At 44.7% G+C, this 17019-nt stretch overlaps 1 protein-coding gene across 5 annotated transcripts in view; it reads right to left on the minus strand.

Annotated features, from left to right (window-relative positions):
* Positions 1-17019, minus strand: part of abcc3 (ATP-binding cassette, sub-family C (CFTR/MRP), member 3) — a 38117-nt gene that overhangs the window by 12402 nt on the left and 8696 nt on the right. Inside the window, exons 2-24 of one of the 5 annotated variants that reach the window (XM_035533362.1) lie at positions 16384-16560; positions 16012-16137; positions 15663-15800; positions 14793-14924; positions 14545-14606; positions 13825-13956; positions 11775-12005; positions 10661-10838; positions 9285-9446; positions 8762-8854; positions 8268-8471; positions 7924-8070; positions 7590-7677; positions 6646-6712; positions 5961-6087; positions 5681-5857; positions 5346-5513; positions 4707-4890; positions 4473-4581; positions 4035-4191; positions 3040-3247; positions 2254-2564; positions 1064-1137 (exon numbers count right to left, since the gene is read on the minus strand). In XM_035533362.1, coding sequence (XP_035389255.1) covers positions 1129-1137; positions 2254-2564; positions 3040-3247; positions 4035-4191; positions 4473-4581; positions 4707-4890; positions 5346-5513; positions 5681-5857; positions 5961-6087; positions 6646-6712; positions 7590-7677; positions 7924-8070; positions 8268-8471; positions 8762-8854; positions 9285-9446; positions 10661-10838; positions 11775-12005; positions 13825-13956; positions 14545-14606; positions 14793-14924; positions 15663-15800; positions 16012-16137; positions 16384-16560 — 3387 coding nt within the window. In that variant the 3' untranslated portion in view covers positions 1064-1128. Of the gene's footprint in view, positions 1-823; positions 1138-2253; positions 2565-3039; positions 3248-4034; positions 4192-4472; positions 4582-4706; positions 4891-5345; positions 5514-5680; positions 5858-5960; positions 6088-6645; positions 6713-7589; positions 7678-7923; positions 8071-8267; positions 8472-8761; positions 8855-9284; positions 9447-10660; positions 10839-11774; positions 12006-13824; positions 13957-14544; positions 14607-14792; positions 14925-15662; positions 15801-16011; positions 16138-16383; positions 16561-17019 lie in introns of those variants that run through there. The other 4 variants (XM_035533359.1, XM_035533361.1, XM_035533360.1 and 1 more) reach the window with 4 other exon arrangements.

Genomic DNA, 17019 nt, shown 5'->3' on the forward strand with positions numbered 1-17019 from the left:
TTGCTTGCACAGCTGATGAAGGACCTGTCTGAAACTGTTTCTGTAGAAACTCTGTACTTTACTACAATTTTGAATATCTTTACTCACCTAAAATCTAACTAGCAATGGTCATTACTTAGCTGGATAACGTTAGTGTAGATCACTGGTTCTCACACTACTATATGGTTTATCAAGCTAGCACGTTATTATATTGTAGCGTAATGTTAACCTAACTTTGTTATCTAACCCACTGGTCCGCAGACTCCGGAATGCGTGCTCCCTCTAGTGGTGTGTGTAGAAATCTCTGAAATTTTTAATTTTTTAAAATTAAATAACTTGTAATGGCGGTGCTTGTAGAGTCAAATATTTTCTGAGGTGGTAAACAGTGCCAAAACTTTGAAAACCTGATCTAAGCAAACTTGCCACCCTAGAGGCATTATATAAAGAAAAGTATCAACCAGTAACAATGAAGAATAGTTAAAGGACTTTAAAAATGTATTTTAAATAAATTCTGAGTTGCTCTTTTTGTAAATGTTAATGGAAAACTGAATACATGTACATGTATTCAGAATATCTAGCCAATATTTTTAAAAGTATTCCACCCATCCCTGGCTGCAAACCTTGGCAATTACAGCTTGGATAAAAAAAATGTAAAAAAAAATGTAAAAAAACTAGAAGAATCTAGGAAGTGCAGTTTCACTCATGAGCCCTAGCCTGGACACCCTGAGAGCCCCAAACCGACTGACCAGACCACCTATTGCTGGAGTGTAGAACTACAAACAACACATCACACACAAACGATAGCATGCTGTATTAATGAGTTAGCAGACTTATTCCTATTTACCTGGACCCACCAATAGAACGTCATTAATGGCACTATGACTAAGAGGAACATGGGGGTGAGGGCGGAGCATATGAGCAGCACATTGACTGTGTACCAGAACGTGCGCATCCAGATATCAATATTGTCTGGAATCAGAGAGTCTATAGTGTCCACATCTTTGCTGAAGCGGTTCAAGACCCGCCCTGAGGGCGTGGCCTCGAAAAAGGCCTGCGGGGCCCTCAGAATGGCATGGAGCATGTTGAGGTGGGTGGCGTGGGCAGCCTTCAGCATGCTGTAGGCCCGGCACAACAAAGAGTTGGCAAGTATCAGCGCACCTGTGTGAGAGGGAGAGGGAGGCAGCACAGCCAAAGACAACAGAGAAGAGGATCGTTAATCAGCTGTTCCTTGCACTCGTGTGCTCGCTCAGTTATGTCTGGAAGCGATGGCTGAAATACCGGCAGACACAGAGACACTGTAATCAGCACCCAGAGGTCGTCGCACCCTTTACACACACAGGGTCGGTGACATCACCTGGCAGTTCAGCAAAACTCCCTGTTTATGAAGAGTCCACATCAGTGCTACAAAACTAAGTACTTAGGTTGGGACCAAGAGACCTTTTGGTTTACCCCAGCCATACTAATCACATCCGGAATACAATATTTTAAATGAGAATATGTTTTGCTGGAGACTTCCTCCAAAATGAGACTGAAAAAGAGGAATGAATTGATTGATTTTCTAATGCAGCCATATTTCGTGCACCTGTTCAGATCAGAGAGATTCATTATCTGCAGTCTACTCTGTTGTACAGTTATATGTCCCCAAAGATTGGCAAGCTCCAACCAGAAGGCAAAAGGGCTAGAAAACCCCATCAGTATATGCTATGAAATTAATTAATACTCTATATTTATTCAGTGCTGATGAAAAACTTATATGAAGTAATGCCTAATTATCACCACCAGTGGTCAGTAACATACCAGATACTTGTCCCATCCTAATAGTGAAGCTCTGGCTCTGTATGCACAAAGCCTACAGCTAAGATCAGGTATTAAAATCAGTTGTGTGTGTGTGTGTGTGTGTGAGAGAGAGAGAGGGGGGGGGGGGGGGTACGGGGGTGTGTGTGTGTGTGTGTGTGTGAACTTGAAAGCAAACAGAGCAGGAAGTACAGACTGCTGGTGGAGGGAGAGGAAATGAATACTCGTTAGGGAAGGCAGAAAACAAACAGACACCAGAGGGAAGGAGAGAGTGAGTGAGAGTGACAGAGAGAGACTGAGAGTGAACACCCGAGCAGGAGAACGGAAACACTCAGATCGAGAAATCACGCCCACTTCTGCACTGCGGCCTGCAGCATGAAGCACAGATGCTCTGACCTCCAAAGGGGGAGAGAAATGAATCCATTATTGAAACTCCCACGCGCGACTTTGGCACTTCACAAAAAGGAAAACCCACAATACCTGCACAAAGAAGTAAATCAGAGCCAGCGGTCCAACAACCACAGAAAAGATCGGAGTGCTGGAAATAATAACGATCATGGTGGCCAGGGAGGCAAAAACGGTGCCAAGGAACATGAGGACAGTGGACGGCAGAGCCTCATCGATCACATAGATGTCCTTGGAGAAGCGGTTGATGATGCGCCCTATGGGAGTGGTGTCAAAGAAAGCCTGCGGGGTGTGGAATTTGTTATCCAGCAGGCCCTGGTGCAGCTTCCGGGCAGCCTGGATTTTCCCCAAGGCAAGAGTAAAGGATGAGAACATGACCATGGTTCCTGGCATGGAGAGAGAGAGCAGAGGAGAGTCACTACACGACGCAGGAGAGTCACTACGCTATGCACGAGAGTCACTACACTACGCAGGAGAGTCACTACAATACGTAGATCTGCTGGGGTTGGGGAGGATGAGGAAATGAGGAAATAACAACAAATGCACTGAAATGATCTGCATGGGTTACACACCACAAACGAAGCAATAAATTAAAAATATACTGCTGTTCTCACAGTGTTCAAGAAATGGCAGTCAAGCGTGCGTGTCAAGTGTGTGTGTCAAGCGTTGGTGCTCACAGCTGTGGCCAGCTTGCTCTATCTAATGTCAGTCTAATCCACCCTAATGATGTTCCATTAGCCATGTAGCATAGTGTCTCCCAATTCTGCCATTCCTGTCCAGAAATATGAACTTAGGAGTGAAGGGCAGACTTGGGAGACTGGTGGAGTTTGGAGCCTTTGAGAACTTCGACCTGTGCCATACCTTGTGAAATGCCCAGTGCAGCATACACCCCCACCCTCATGTGTACGTTCTCCTGCCTGGCGCTGTCATCTGCATCATTGGTCCACTGGCTGAGCCAGATGTTGGCACCGATAGCAGCTGCGCTCTGTCCAGCGTACAGGAAGCAGATGAACAGGGACAGCAGAGGCCCAACCGCTTTTGCATAGTCCCAGTAAACTGAGAACTTCACCTACAAAAAGGCAGCAGGGGAGCAGGTATGGTGTCAATGGATCTTAGCATGGTTGAAAAGGGTAAAGCACAGAGCAGAGGACATTAGTACAGTTCTAAACTCTCTATGCTGGTTCCCTGTTAGTTATAGAATATATATGCTACTAGTCTAAAGTAGCCCCCCCCCACACACACACGTGCTACTACTAGTCTATGAATTACTGAATAGATTAGGTCCAGAAGACCTCTGAATTTTCCATAGCTAAGGGGCAGACAGTCAAGTCCAGAATTCAAAGGGTTGTCCAGGTTTTATAACACCAACTGGAACCAACTGCCAAAAGAACTAGCACTTTATTTTACTTTAGGATAGCATTTTGATTGATCTTTAAAGTGGTTCTTCTTGATTCTATAGTATGTTTAATTAATTTCATTATTTTATTATTTGTAATTATGTTTCAATTCTGTTCTATTTATAGCAGTTGACTTTATATTTTTCTTTTTTCAAACTTAATCTAATTGTATATGAAATGTGCTGTATAAACAAACTTGCATTGAAAAAAATCTGCCTGCAAGACATCAGCATCCAAGACAACAATCACAGCTGAAATCATCTTTAGCAGAGAAGAACTAAACTGAACTAAAGCACTTCATTCCACTTCCAGTGCAAATGTGCACTTCCACATCCACATTCCACATCCACATTTCCTATTTTGAGACTTCCAACAGTCTCAAAATACGAACCAGAGGGCTGGTTTAAACCCAGCCCTCTTGGAGTTGTAACCACATGGGGACAGTGGCCAGCAGCTCACCCGGCCAGTCTCTGCAGTCTCTGCCTGGATGAGCTTTTCCACTTGGACCTTCTTCTTCTCCTGCACCAGCTCCCCATGCCTCCTCTCGCTGCAGCGCCGCCTGCGGACTGACATGGCCTTGGGATTCTCCGCATCGTTGGACATGACACTAATCTGCCTAAGAGAGGGAATATCGAACTTAAAGCGGGAATACAGAACCACTGCGATGTGCTCTGAGACTGTGGTCAGTACTGGAAGCAGCCGTTTAGCACATTTAGCACAGAAGTCTGTGTGTAGTGGTGAGGAGCTACAGGAACGTAATAAAAGAGTTCCACAGGGGTCACAGGGCATGCAAACTGATTCTGCAGCTTTGAGGAAGATGAAATGGCTTAAAGCTCAAACGCAAAAGAAATGATGTCTAAGGACGCAAAAATATTACCAAGAGTAAACTGCATCTACCTCATAAATTGTCTCCGAGCTTCATTGACTGCGGGCTCGTTGTCCACCATGTCGGTGTGGTTGCTGAGAGCATCATCGGGAAAAGACTCTTCTTCATCCAGCAGCACCTCTGGACAAAAACACAAGGACAAAAAGTGTAAAAACCAGATGCCATATGATGCCTAAACCGGCCCTGACTGGGAACGGTGTTCACTGACTTGTTCTTTCCCCATTGTTGTGTGTTGTGACACATACCCATCACGTCATCATCCTCAATGATGTCCTCCAGAGAGTAATTCCTCAGAAACTCAGCAAACGCCCCATTCTGCTTGAGTAAGTCCTGATAAGAGCCCATCTCAGACACCGTGCCCTCCACCAAAACCAAGATGTTATCCACCTGGGGCAGGAAACTGATGCCATGGGTCACCAAGATCCGTGTCTGCACCACAAAACACACACACACACACACACGCAGTGACAATTAACACACCAGAGTGTCTAAAGAGTGATTAGAGTGTCGCTCAGTCTTCAAAGTTACTTCAGTGTTGGGAAGTGAAGTATATACACAAACCGATATGAATGTAAAAGTGCTAGATGGGCTTTTAGAGGTCTGACAGGTGCTGTTAGCTACGTGTCAGGTATGCGGGACAAATATTCATCTAGTTCTGAAGACAGCTCTGATATCACCAGAGACGTTGTGCAGCCCCCTTTGGAAACTGGAAGGTTGATGACAGAACTGTACATGTTGTAGTACAGGACAACATACACAGAGCACCACTAGCAAGTACGTGTCACCCCTTTCGTGCTCAACTCTGAGGCTTCATCGCTTTGAGATTTCCTAACATGCAGCTGCGAATGGAGCAAACAGCGCTGTAACGTTGTCTTGATGGCTACCTTCCCACGGAGGGCTCCCTCTGGCCCAATGACATTGTCGAAGATGTGCTTGGCGACGTGGGCGTCCACCGCGGACAGCGGGTCGTCCAAGAGGTAGATGTCGGCCTCGCTGTACAGAGCCCTGGCAAGACTCACCCTCTGCCTCTGCCCTCCAGACAGGTTAATACCCTGGAGAAACACAGCACCCGGAGTCACCCCCCCCACCACTCGCAGCACATCCAATGAGCATGAAGGACTCATAAAGGCTAAACAAGACACTTGTGTAATAAGCAGTGGCAAAGACACAGCAAGAACAAGCTGCAGCATTTATGCAGTCGGCGTCTAAGACTCGGCACCTTCTCTCCTATCTCCGTTTGGTCACCTCCAGGAAGCACGTCCAGGTCAGGGGTCAGGGCACAGGCGTTCAACACGCAACGGTACTTCTGCTCCACGTAGGGCTTGCCAAACAGGATGTTGTCTCTCAGCGTGGCATTCTGGATCCATGCCTGCTGTGGCACATAAGCCACAGAGCCCTAACACAAGAGAAACAAACGCAGAGTGCACGTTAACGCCAGGCGCCGCGCGTTAAGGCTGGCTCGTCATGGTTACCGGGTGTTTGGATCAGGGGTCACTCACTCTTACAGAGATCTCCCCTTCCAGGTTCTCCATCTCCCCCAGCAGAGCCGACACAAGCGAGGACTTCCCACAGCCCACGTGGCCGACCACGGCTAGCAGAGAGCCCTGGGGCACCATGGCATTAATGCTGTGGACAAAGGGGTAGGCCATTAGGACCTTCATATACACTTTCCACACTAGGAGTATGCTTCATATATAACTTTCATATAAACGTGGAGATATTTATCAGGGCAGTAAAGGTCCAAGTGATCTCACACAATTTCAGTTATGCACCCCCTTTTGGAAACCAACCCCATCCAACGACGTTTAAATCATAATGTTTGTTTGTATTTATGCTTTACAGTGACAGTATTTCATTATGTATTAGAAATGTTTGTTATTTAGTGCTATTTAATGCTCAGATAAGTAGATAATAGCAGATCATTTTACAGCTTTAATGTTCTTCATATTACTTCTGCTGTTCTTGTCTATTGCACCATGCATTTTGTAGTGCTTCAGTAAACCTCTCTGATGTAATGAATAACAGCAAGTTGTACTTAATCATAAACCTTTGATCATTTTATATATCATTAATTACAAATGTAAAATACATATTGCCATCATAAAAATCATCAAAAATGATAATTCAGAAAATCATTTGTATGATTTTTTGTTATTAGTTTAGTTGGAGTGTGAACATCCTCACTTGTGAAGAGCAGGCCGATCTTTCTTGGCCCACGAGAATTTCCCATTCACAACTGTTACAGCGAAATCTGGAAGTGTAAGTAGAAGTCCTATTAGTGACTCACCACCACACTGATGTCACAACATCACTGCTGTCTATCAAAAAATAAAAAATTACAGGAGTGGCCATGACACAGCAGATTAACACTAGCAGACGACGTACTAAAACCTGTTTTGTGTGTCTTAGTCACTGTATGTATGTACAGAGGTATGTCTGTGTGTCTGTATGTCTGTGTGTCTGTATGTCTGTGTGTCTGTATGTCTGTGTGTCTGTGTGTCTGTGTGTCTTAGTCACTGTATGTCTGTGTGTCTGTGTGTCTGTATGTCTGTGTGTCTTAGTCACTGTATGTATGTACAGAGGTGTGTCTGTGTGTCTGTATGTCTGTGTGTCTGTATGTCTGTGTGTCTGTGTGTCTGTATGTCTGTGTGTCTTAGTCACTGTATGTATGTACAGAGGTATGTCTGTGTGTCTGTATGTCTGTGTGTCTGTGTGTCTGTGTGTCTGTATGTCTGTGTGTCTTATCCACTGTATGTCTGTGTGTCTGTGTGTCTGTGTGTCTTATCCACTGTATGTCTGTGTGTCTTATCCACTGTATGTCTGTGTGTCTGTGTGTCTGTATGTCTGTGTGTCTGTGTGTCTGTATGTCTGTGTGTCTGTGTGTCTGTGTGTCTTATCCACTGTATGTCTGTGTGTCTGTGTGTCTGTGTGTCTGTATGTCTGTGTGTCTGTGTGTCTGTATGACTGTGTGTCTTATCCACTGTATGTCTGTGTGTCTGTGTGTCTGTGTGTCTTATCCACTGTATGTCTGTGTGTCTGTGTGTCTGTATGTCTGTGTGTCTGTATGTCTGTGTGTCTGTGTGTCTGTGTGTCTGAGCCAGTTCAGTAACACAGCCTTCCCACTTCACCTGAGGCCACAGGCTTCCGGTCAACGTTGCCTGGATCCAGCTCATCGTGAGTCAGGAAGGTCTGGATGCGTTTGAGTGACACGTTAGCCTGTGTGCCAGGCGTGAGATGAGTAGGAAAAGAATGGAACGTTTAGGAAAGTCTCGGACCATGCAGCCCACAGAACACTCTCTCCTGGACTGAACCATAACATACAGGATGAACTAAACAAGTATGCAGATAAATAATGACAATCGTATTTGCACTGAAGTTTAGAGCTCGCATAAGAAAAACAGCACGTTGCATTAAACTCTCATCCAGCGCATCTACAAGCAGTGAGGGGAAAAGGACACCCACTTGAACAAGGCTGGTAATGACCTGCGGAAGCATATTCAGGGGGAATCGTAAGATGTTGAACAGAGACAGTGAAACGAAGGCCTTCTCTGCGTCCAAGACGTTGTTTTCATCCACACTCACGTACACGGCAAACGTTGTTAAGGCGACCTGCGTGAACACACCATGAGGAGCCACCATTAGACCTCTCTTTACCGCCACCTTACCACCTCCGCTAATGACATCATTCCATTACCACGCGGCCGCCATCACTGACAACGGCAACCCAGCGTGCGCTGCAGAACTCCGTCCGCGTGCTCGGGATGCTCAGGGTGTGACGGGACGGGACGCGATGGAGGGCATCTCACCAGGAAGGGAGCGCTGGTCCAGGCCATGATGGAGAGGGACCCCAGGTAGGCGGCCTTGCGCAGAACGGCAAGCTCCTTCTGGCGGACCTGGAGGACCTTCTCCCTGAACGAGACCTCCCAGGCATACAGCTTCAGCACCTTTATCCCATTCAGGATCTCGTTCATCAGTTTGATGCGCATGTCTTTGTGCTGCATCTGCTCCACCTGCATGGCCAGGGACACTCCAAGTAGCAGTTCAGCTTGACATGTACACACACGCACGCACACACACCCACATTACTGTGCAGCAACATTGGCCCTTACCCAATTACCCTTCCTAGCTAGGAATGTTTTTTTAAAAAAAAAGCTCCTTTGAAAAAATCTGTAAAAACATGTCTCTCAATGCATGAACATACAAAGATCACACAAACAAAGAATTACAAGATGACATAGTTTACTGTCAGCAAGTTACAACCATTCTCTTTCTCAACATACAGGCTGAAAGGAAAGGAGACCTGGTAAGCTTTGGTTTTCATGGCGATGACAGCATTGAAGGGAATCAACAGAACCATAACAGCCACTCCAGCGAGAACAGAGGGGCCCAGAGTCTACAAGGTGGTGGAAAAAACAGTGAATAATGGCCACTAGTGTTGGCATTTCCCATCATGCTTCCTCTAGACATCCTCTAGACTTCTTCTAGAGTTAATTTCACCTTTTGTGACAGCAAAGTAGTAGTGAGTCTAGGTAAATATCTTCTGTTATTGCACTATACGACACCTGCATCAGCCACTCGTTTACACTGTGTGCCAATTAATCTTCTGTATGAGAGATTTCCGCAAAAACGAAACTTGTAGTGACAAACCGCTTTAAACCATTCATAACCTCCATATAGCAGTGACTGCGCAGATCTTACAACACTACACAGACGTTCATGTATGTGTGCCTTGGGGAAAACTCATAAACCAGACCGTGCACCCTTGCAAAATTAAACAACAATCAAAATGTTGTTGGGCTTTTTTGTTGTTGTTGGGCACAGACCTGCCAGAGGAAGTAGAGGGCAAGGATAATCTGCAGGGGCGCAGACCACAGCATGTTGAGGAAGGTGGTGAGGTCCATGAAGCGCTGCGCGTCCACGGACATCAGATTGACCACCTCGCCCACTGTGGAGGAGCGTTTCGCTTCGTTGGTGATGACCAGCGACTGCACAAACACAGAAGGCCGATGACACGCCACTAACAGCCTTGTTTGATTGGTCAGGCGTAAAGTGAGCTCATTAAAGAATGACAGTGTAGCACCAGGGGTTTTGCAAGATATATACAAGGTCCTGTAAAGGACAGGAAAAGCATTTGCCGCTGGTGTCAGTGACAAGATGGCACAGAAGCGCAGCAGTGGGAAGAAACAGATCGTGTACATTCTGCCTAAAAAGCAACTGGTAAATTATTTCCCCAGGATTCTGGAGTACTTGTGAATCGCCAGACTTTTACTTTCAATAAATATTGCACTTTTTCTCCACTGCTTTTGCAAACTATGACAGTTTTGTTAATTTGCGCTAAGTGCCTGTAGGACTTAAAGGGTAACTCTTTTGACACTATGTAAGTTTTAATTGTCATCATTTTAAAAGTTTGCTCACACAGATGTGAAAGTGTAACTTCAGGTATACAAACGGTTTTGTAAGCTTCCCAGTAGTTAGAATTGAAATATAAATGGCCTGCATCTATTACTAAAGATGTGGTCTATTACCACAACCACATAGCTGTAATGCAAAATTCATTTTTTATGTGAGTGTTCTAAACTAAACAGTATGTCTGTCCTCCCTCGAATAGAGCCCTGAGTATGTTTACCTCACCGTGGGTAGCTGCAGTACCTCTCCTGTAGTCTACTACAGTATTTCCTCCCTTTTGAAAACATGAGGTATGAATCAGAGAGCAGTGGCCTGGGTGATAAGTCACTCCACCGGCGTCAGACATCCATGCTGGCGCCCTTGCCCACATCCGGCACGGCCCCTATTCTTTACCCACTCATTCATCAAAGCCGGAGTGCTAATGTCGGCTGGGTACTGCACATGCCAGAGTATCCTGAGCTTTTAGAGCTTTAGAGTGGACTGACTTGGTTGTTCAGTATAAACAGTCAAAAAAAAAACAACAAAACGTCTTGAGAAAAAGGCCCGTCACGCCACACACCTGTCACAACATTTACAAGTGATGTATTCTTGTGAATGTGAACGCATTCAGGTGAAAGTCACACCCATACACAGGACTGCAGTGTACCCTCGGGCTGTTATGCATAGAACACATGGAGTACTATTCAATTCACAGCGGCAGCAAACGTTACAGTGGGACTCTGCGTGATACTGCTACAGACCTCAGCGAACAGAGATAAATATCAGTAGTGTTGCATGAGAGGCGGTTTGATACCTTCCTGTAGATGGCCCCTATGATAGCGCTGCGCAGCCTCATGCCTGTGACGAAGCAGTACTGAAAATGCTGATGGAGGATGAGCGTCTGGAGCACGGCACAGCCGAACATCATGAAGGCCAGAGAGAAGCCCCACCATGACGGCATTCCCGTCTCCTTGGTGAACTCGATCAGCATCCTGACGGGAAGTGACGAAGGGTGTGGCAAAGGAAGGGAGAGCAGAGTTAAAGGAGTCTGGGAATTCTCCACAGCCACTGTCGTCCTCTAGAGCTTAGCACTAAACCAGCAGCTGGTCTACATGCAGATGCCAGAGTGTTATAAATTAACCAGACATAAGCCTGGTAAATGTGATATCTCAAACCTATATGACATCCACATTTTCATGCACACATTAGAAAGTCAGCTATGTAAACAGAAATTTGCATATGGTTTTTGCTTTGCAAATATCTGAATTTTCACTCGGGGCTTACTCCCATGACAAAGCAAAAACTATTAGGAAATGTTACACCCTACGCAAAACAGCACCACAACATATGACTGTTCACACGCTCGCCACTTAATTACCATACGCAGTTCCACATTCACTTCAGACATTCTGCGCAAACAAGATAAAGGTACTTGATACAGGCACACAAATGTGTGTTTGTTTGAATAAGGTCCAATTCCTTTTTATAGGCCAAGGTTAAAAGAGACAAAGTCATGGCTACTGCCGTGATAGCTTTCATGTTCCATGCTGTGGCAGACAGGCTTTGTATTAATACAAACGATTCTACATGAGTAAACAGCACAACAACATCTGTTCTCTTCCCATGTCTCTTCTGGGCCACTTCATTAGGCCCGGCTGGTTTGCAACTAATGCCTTTTTAAGTAGATAACAGCAGTGCAGGAAACCCAGCAACACCACAGAGCTGCCAACAACCAATCATAAATGCCCCAAAACCCAGAGATAAGGCCACTCAAACACCATATACCACCGCCTGTCATATTCCAGGCAACCACACCAAGCCTACGTTTCAGTGCTCTCTTTCCACCTGCTAAATTCTTGATGACTCTCCGCAGCTCCGTGTGACGTCCCCGCACTGCGGAGGCCCCGCACTGCGGAGGCCCCACTCACCTCAGCAGCTGTGGGTTGATGAAGGTGATGAGGTCCTGCAGAAGCTTGAAGGCCGAGCCGATGAGGAAATAGGGGCCGAAGGCCTTCAGCAGGGCGCGCAGGAACGAGGGCTGCCGCACCCCCTTCCCCCCGGCCAGCAGCACCTCCACCTCCTCGGGACTCGTCCCCACGTGGTTGCTCTCCACCGCGGGTTTGGAGTACATGGCCTGGCCTTTCATTTCTGGCTCCACGCTGCAGGGGGAGGGATGGAATCTCAGGGATCTGATGTTAATAAATGTACTCTCAAAGGCAGAGGAAAATGGTTTGGGAAAGGGGGGGTGTCTAAACTATCACATGATATATATATAATATGAAGCACATATGTACTGCATTGATTTTTCATTGCTATACCCAGAATGTGAATGAATAAATACAAAATGATATCTGAAGGAAGTTCAGTTGCTGCAGCAGAGGTTGTAGTATTGTCTGCTGAATTTTTTTATGCCTGTAATCTTAAGAGAAATGTTTGCACAGTGAAACTTTGACCGACTTACTAAAGAACAGAAAAGGTGGACTATAAATAAAAGAGGAAATACTTTGCAATGATTTGAGCTAAAGCTGACAGGACACTCAGAGATGTGCCATATGCACGTTAAACACAGGGTTTGCATAATAGATTCAATTTAAAACCCTGCAAGACGCCCCAGGTGAGGGGCTGTGTTGAATCTCTCAGAAAAACGACACGAACCAGGGGCTTCAAGTGCCTGAAAGGTTTTTGTTGCCTTCACTGGGGCAGAACTAGATAACCAAGGGGAAGACGAGAGTCCCTCTGATCTGAAGAAAGAGTTTTCTCCACAGCTTCTGCTTTCTCGCTTCCTTTGGCCTGACTGTTCATTCAGAATCGCTGCAGTACCTGTGGATCATGACCTCAGCACTGCCACAGTGTCATTTAGCAGACGGCTTACAAAAGTGCTTTGTCATCTACTAATGTATCCTAGCCAGCACAAAAGGTTAGGGTTCAAGTAACAGTTGAATTAGAATACTGCCGAAATACAGGAACCAATGCAGACACAAGTACAAAATAAGTATAAGCTCTATATCAGACAATGATAAGTGGAATAGCCAACAATACCAAAAAAAAAAAAAATGTGCTAGTGTTTCCATTACTTAACAGTAGTACGAAAAACTTTTAAACCCTTCAGTAAGTTTACGTCATTTATTTTGCAAATAGAGACAGTTTGGGTACTGAATACTGTTAGCAAAGTCCTATAAGAGAAATGTGGTTTTCTGCCTTTAAAATGTGAGTTTTCAGTGACTTGGATACTCGATTAAGCTATGTTCACTATTAGAAGCCAATATCTTTGACAGAAGCTGTGTTTTTTGGCAAACCAATCCAAGTAAGAACACTGGCGTTATACTGTTATATGCTGACTTGTGCAGCATAAAAGCAATATATAAATGACAAAGCACTTTTGTAAGTCGCTCTGGATAAGAGCATCTGCTAAATGCTGCAGCACACCTGAACACAAGCAGTGTTCATTCCCATCTGTCACGCATCCCTTTGCCCCTGTTCCCAGTAAGCACCAACTTCACTACAACTCCCAGAATCCTGAAAACAGACTGGAACAACTCTCATCCAATCACTGCACACCCACACATTCCTCATCACTATTGATCTACTGATCTCAACTGTTGTCGATTACCTCTGTCTATTTAAACCTGGCTTTTTCTCACTTTTATTGTGAAGTATAGCCCCTGTTCCACAGTTTGTACTGTGCATTTCATTCTCTATAGTCTATTTTTGATTCTGGCCTTCTTTTGTTCTACTGTTTTTGCCCTTTAGGATTTGTTTGCCAGGTTTTTTTTCTCTACTTTTTTTTTGTTTTGCTCTGTTCATTCATGTCTTGTTTTGTTGCTCCCCTGGTTTGGTAAACTGTTCGTTCTGGTTTTAATTGCTCACGTCACTACTACAATTCTGGATTGCCCTACTGACAATAAAACTGTCAGTACTTTTATATGCCAGTGTCTGGCTAGTTTTGTGCTGTTACACCATCATTCAGTGGTACTGTACCTCTGTGCTTTAACCTTCTCTCCCTCCCACTCCCCGAGGAGATTCGGAACCACCAGCTCCGAGGTATCCTGTTTGTTTAAGGACCATAGGTCTTTGGACTCCAACGGAGACCTGTAACCTTTTATTGCCATGCTGAAAACACAAGCAAATGAATAGCTGTGTCATAGCTGTGGAATCAAATATCAATTTGCATGAATAATTGGAATATGTTAAATGAAGGTTAACACAAAAATAAGATGTAAAAAGGACTCAAACCATTTGAGAAGAATAGGTATTCCAAGTGTAAAAAAGTGAGATCAGGAGAGAAACAGAAATTTAAGAACTGTGTACTGAGTCAAAACCTGAAAGCATGATCTGACAATGTTTGGTCATCCATACAGTTAGGTATTGTATAGATCGGTGCCTTAATCACAACCCGAAAAGGCAGCACTCTGATGACATATATGTTACGTGAATATTAAAGATCACTAACTACTACTTGCAAAAGAAGGGAAATAAGAAAGCAAAAATGTTATACATGCATGAAATAATAGAAACAATGAACAAACAAAAAACTGGAAAATGTATTCAAATATGAAGGAAAATTCATGATAGTCAGTGAGCTTTTATCCTAAAATGTTGCACATTCACATCCACAAAAGATTTTTTTTTTTCTGTTTCTGTGTCGGTGCAAATGAAGTATCCAGAAAAGACATTTCAAATTCACAGCATGATCCCTACCTTGTAAACCACCAAAAGGTCAGTTTTGAGAGGAAGCCAGCAGTTGATTCTGGACAAGGATTCTAAAAATGGATGAGGACGTAAGGACACTTCTGCATGTGCACTTATGTCACTGAACACAACATCTAAACGTGCCAGTGTCTTTGCTACAGATCTGTATACAAGCATAACGTCCGCAGGCCCGTCATTAATTCTAACAAATCATAACATCCCACCCACCACTATCCCGTGCAAGTAGACCCACATACATTCACAGGATCTGTGGCCACATTGGAGAAGAGAGGGGGTTTCTCATTGAAGCAGGACAGGATGAGCTCTGCAACTGTGACGGAAAAATACGCGTAGAAGGTTGTGAAGCGCAGCTTGTCTGAGACTCCCTCCTGCAATGACAGGGACATAGACTACTCAGCTCATCTACCAATAAATAGTCAATCAAAAACGAGCATCCCCTCCACTCCTGACTGACTCTCCTACCCTTCCCAAAACGCCTGGATTTCCTTCACTGGTCTAAGACATGCAAATCTTCCTTTGCATTTCTATCCGAGACATCAAAGCAGTGAACGGGTTCGCACACATAAAGGTCGGTGATCTCACCCTGGTGTTTGTGTGGGCACAGGCCTGGACTCAGAGCAGGGCTTCAAAACAATAGTACTACTCCCTCTCTCTCTCTCTCTCTCTCTCTCTCTCTCTCTCTCTCTCTTTACACATGAAAAAAAGGTAGGAACTTCAGGAAAAAGAGAGAAAAAAGAGACAGCATGAGGTAGGAGAGATAGGTGTTTGAGGCAAACCAAGAATGTGACAGCTACTCATGGTTAACTGATGAGAGAGAGACTGAATAAAAGGTGTGATGTGGAATAGATAGGTCAGACCCACTCACAGTGTCCTTTAATAAGAGAGTCTTTGATTGGCTAGTTCACTCAGCACACATAATAAGGCTGCTGCTATGATTTGTTGATTTGACCTAGAGTGGGTCAGAAGAAATAAACACTGGAAAAAACTGTCTACTTAGACAATTAGTAAGCATAGTCTTACCAGAGTCAAACACTGCTAACTCCCTGTCCTGCTCTTTCAAGCAGTGAATGTGTTGTGAGCATTGGTCAAATGAGTTTGGCACGAACCTCCCGTCCGGCGTAGATGATCTTGGAGCGGAAAGGCACTATGGCACACAGCACAGAGAGCACCCAAAATATGAAAAGCACTCCGGAGGACTGCACCCCTCTCAGCCTCTCAAACTGGATAAGGAAGGTGGCCAGCAGCTGCCCAGACGAACAGAAGCAAGAGTGATGCTTATTTAAAGTGTCCAGCCTCATGGTCAGTATTTTTGCACCTACTAGGCTCAGTACAGAATGCTTACTGGGTTATACGTTTACATCAATACATTTGCGTGGGAGAGCCCATGAACAGAAGGCTACAGGTTTCTTAAAGGTGTACAGGGATGGAACAACATGCTGTATTTTCAATCTTTACCATAGTCATGCCAAGTATTAAAGGAGTAACAAAGTATACTGGAGGTCTGACGTGTCCCTGTTGCATCTCATGAAAGGAGGCAAAAAGGTCTGTCCAGCACACAAGCCATAATATCAAGCCAAAGATCTGCGCACAGAGAAGGTTGACAGTGAGAGACATTTCTTAACAATAATACTTACATTACACTTCCACTGTCACTCTTTAACCATGCAATTCATTACAGTGTACTGAATCATTGCATTTTCAATACATTCATTGAATTAAATGGTATAGATACAGTGTACTCTGTACATGGTGACATCTATGCTGTAATGTGTCATTGTGATAGCTGAACTGAAGTATACGTAGAAATCTTTGCATGCACCAGCTTACCGTTTTGACTCTGTTTAATACAGACATCATGATATAGCCTTTGCTGTTCCTCTTGAGGTAAAAGAGGTAGAGGGGGGAGACCAACCAGAGGTAGACACAGGGGGTCCATGCCAGCACAGTTAGCTGAAAGCACTGTGGGAGGTCGGGGATCTCTGCATGCAGGGTCAGGTTGGGCTCCTGCAGATGGAGAAGGCACCCTGTGAGAAAACCTGTGGAGGTAGCACGACACTGACCAATAATATACCGCACTGCGATTACACTGTTGCATCTTCTAATCTCAGTACGCGTACATGATCAGAAGGTTGCACTATAGTGATCTCTTTATGTGACATGGTTTAGGACTGGTTTGAATTATAGTGACCAGGATTTGCCTTAATGGAGTTATATGCATATGCAAGTGTGATTTGTTAGTGGTCTCCTTTGCATATTACAGCCTTCCTTGTATCAGTATTAGAAAGTCCAATATAGTGATAGACGATTCACAAATGAGTCAGTGTGCAGTTCTACCTACAGCCAACATTCACCATCATGCACAAGGGACATTGTCATGGGCTCAACCTCGTGAGATTGAAGACTCCACTTCCAGCAGGCAGCATTAGCAATTAACCACCATGAAGTTGTTAACAGCTGTAGGGT

Source organism: Electrophorus electricus, chromosome 14 (genome assembly GCF_013358815.1).
Source record: "Electrophorus electricus isolate fEleEle1 chromosome 14, fEleEle1.pri, whole genome shotgun sequence".
Lineage (NCBI taxonomy): Eukaryota > Metazoa > Chordata > Actinopteri > Gymnotiformes > Gymnotidae > Electrophorus > Electrophorus electricus.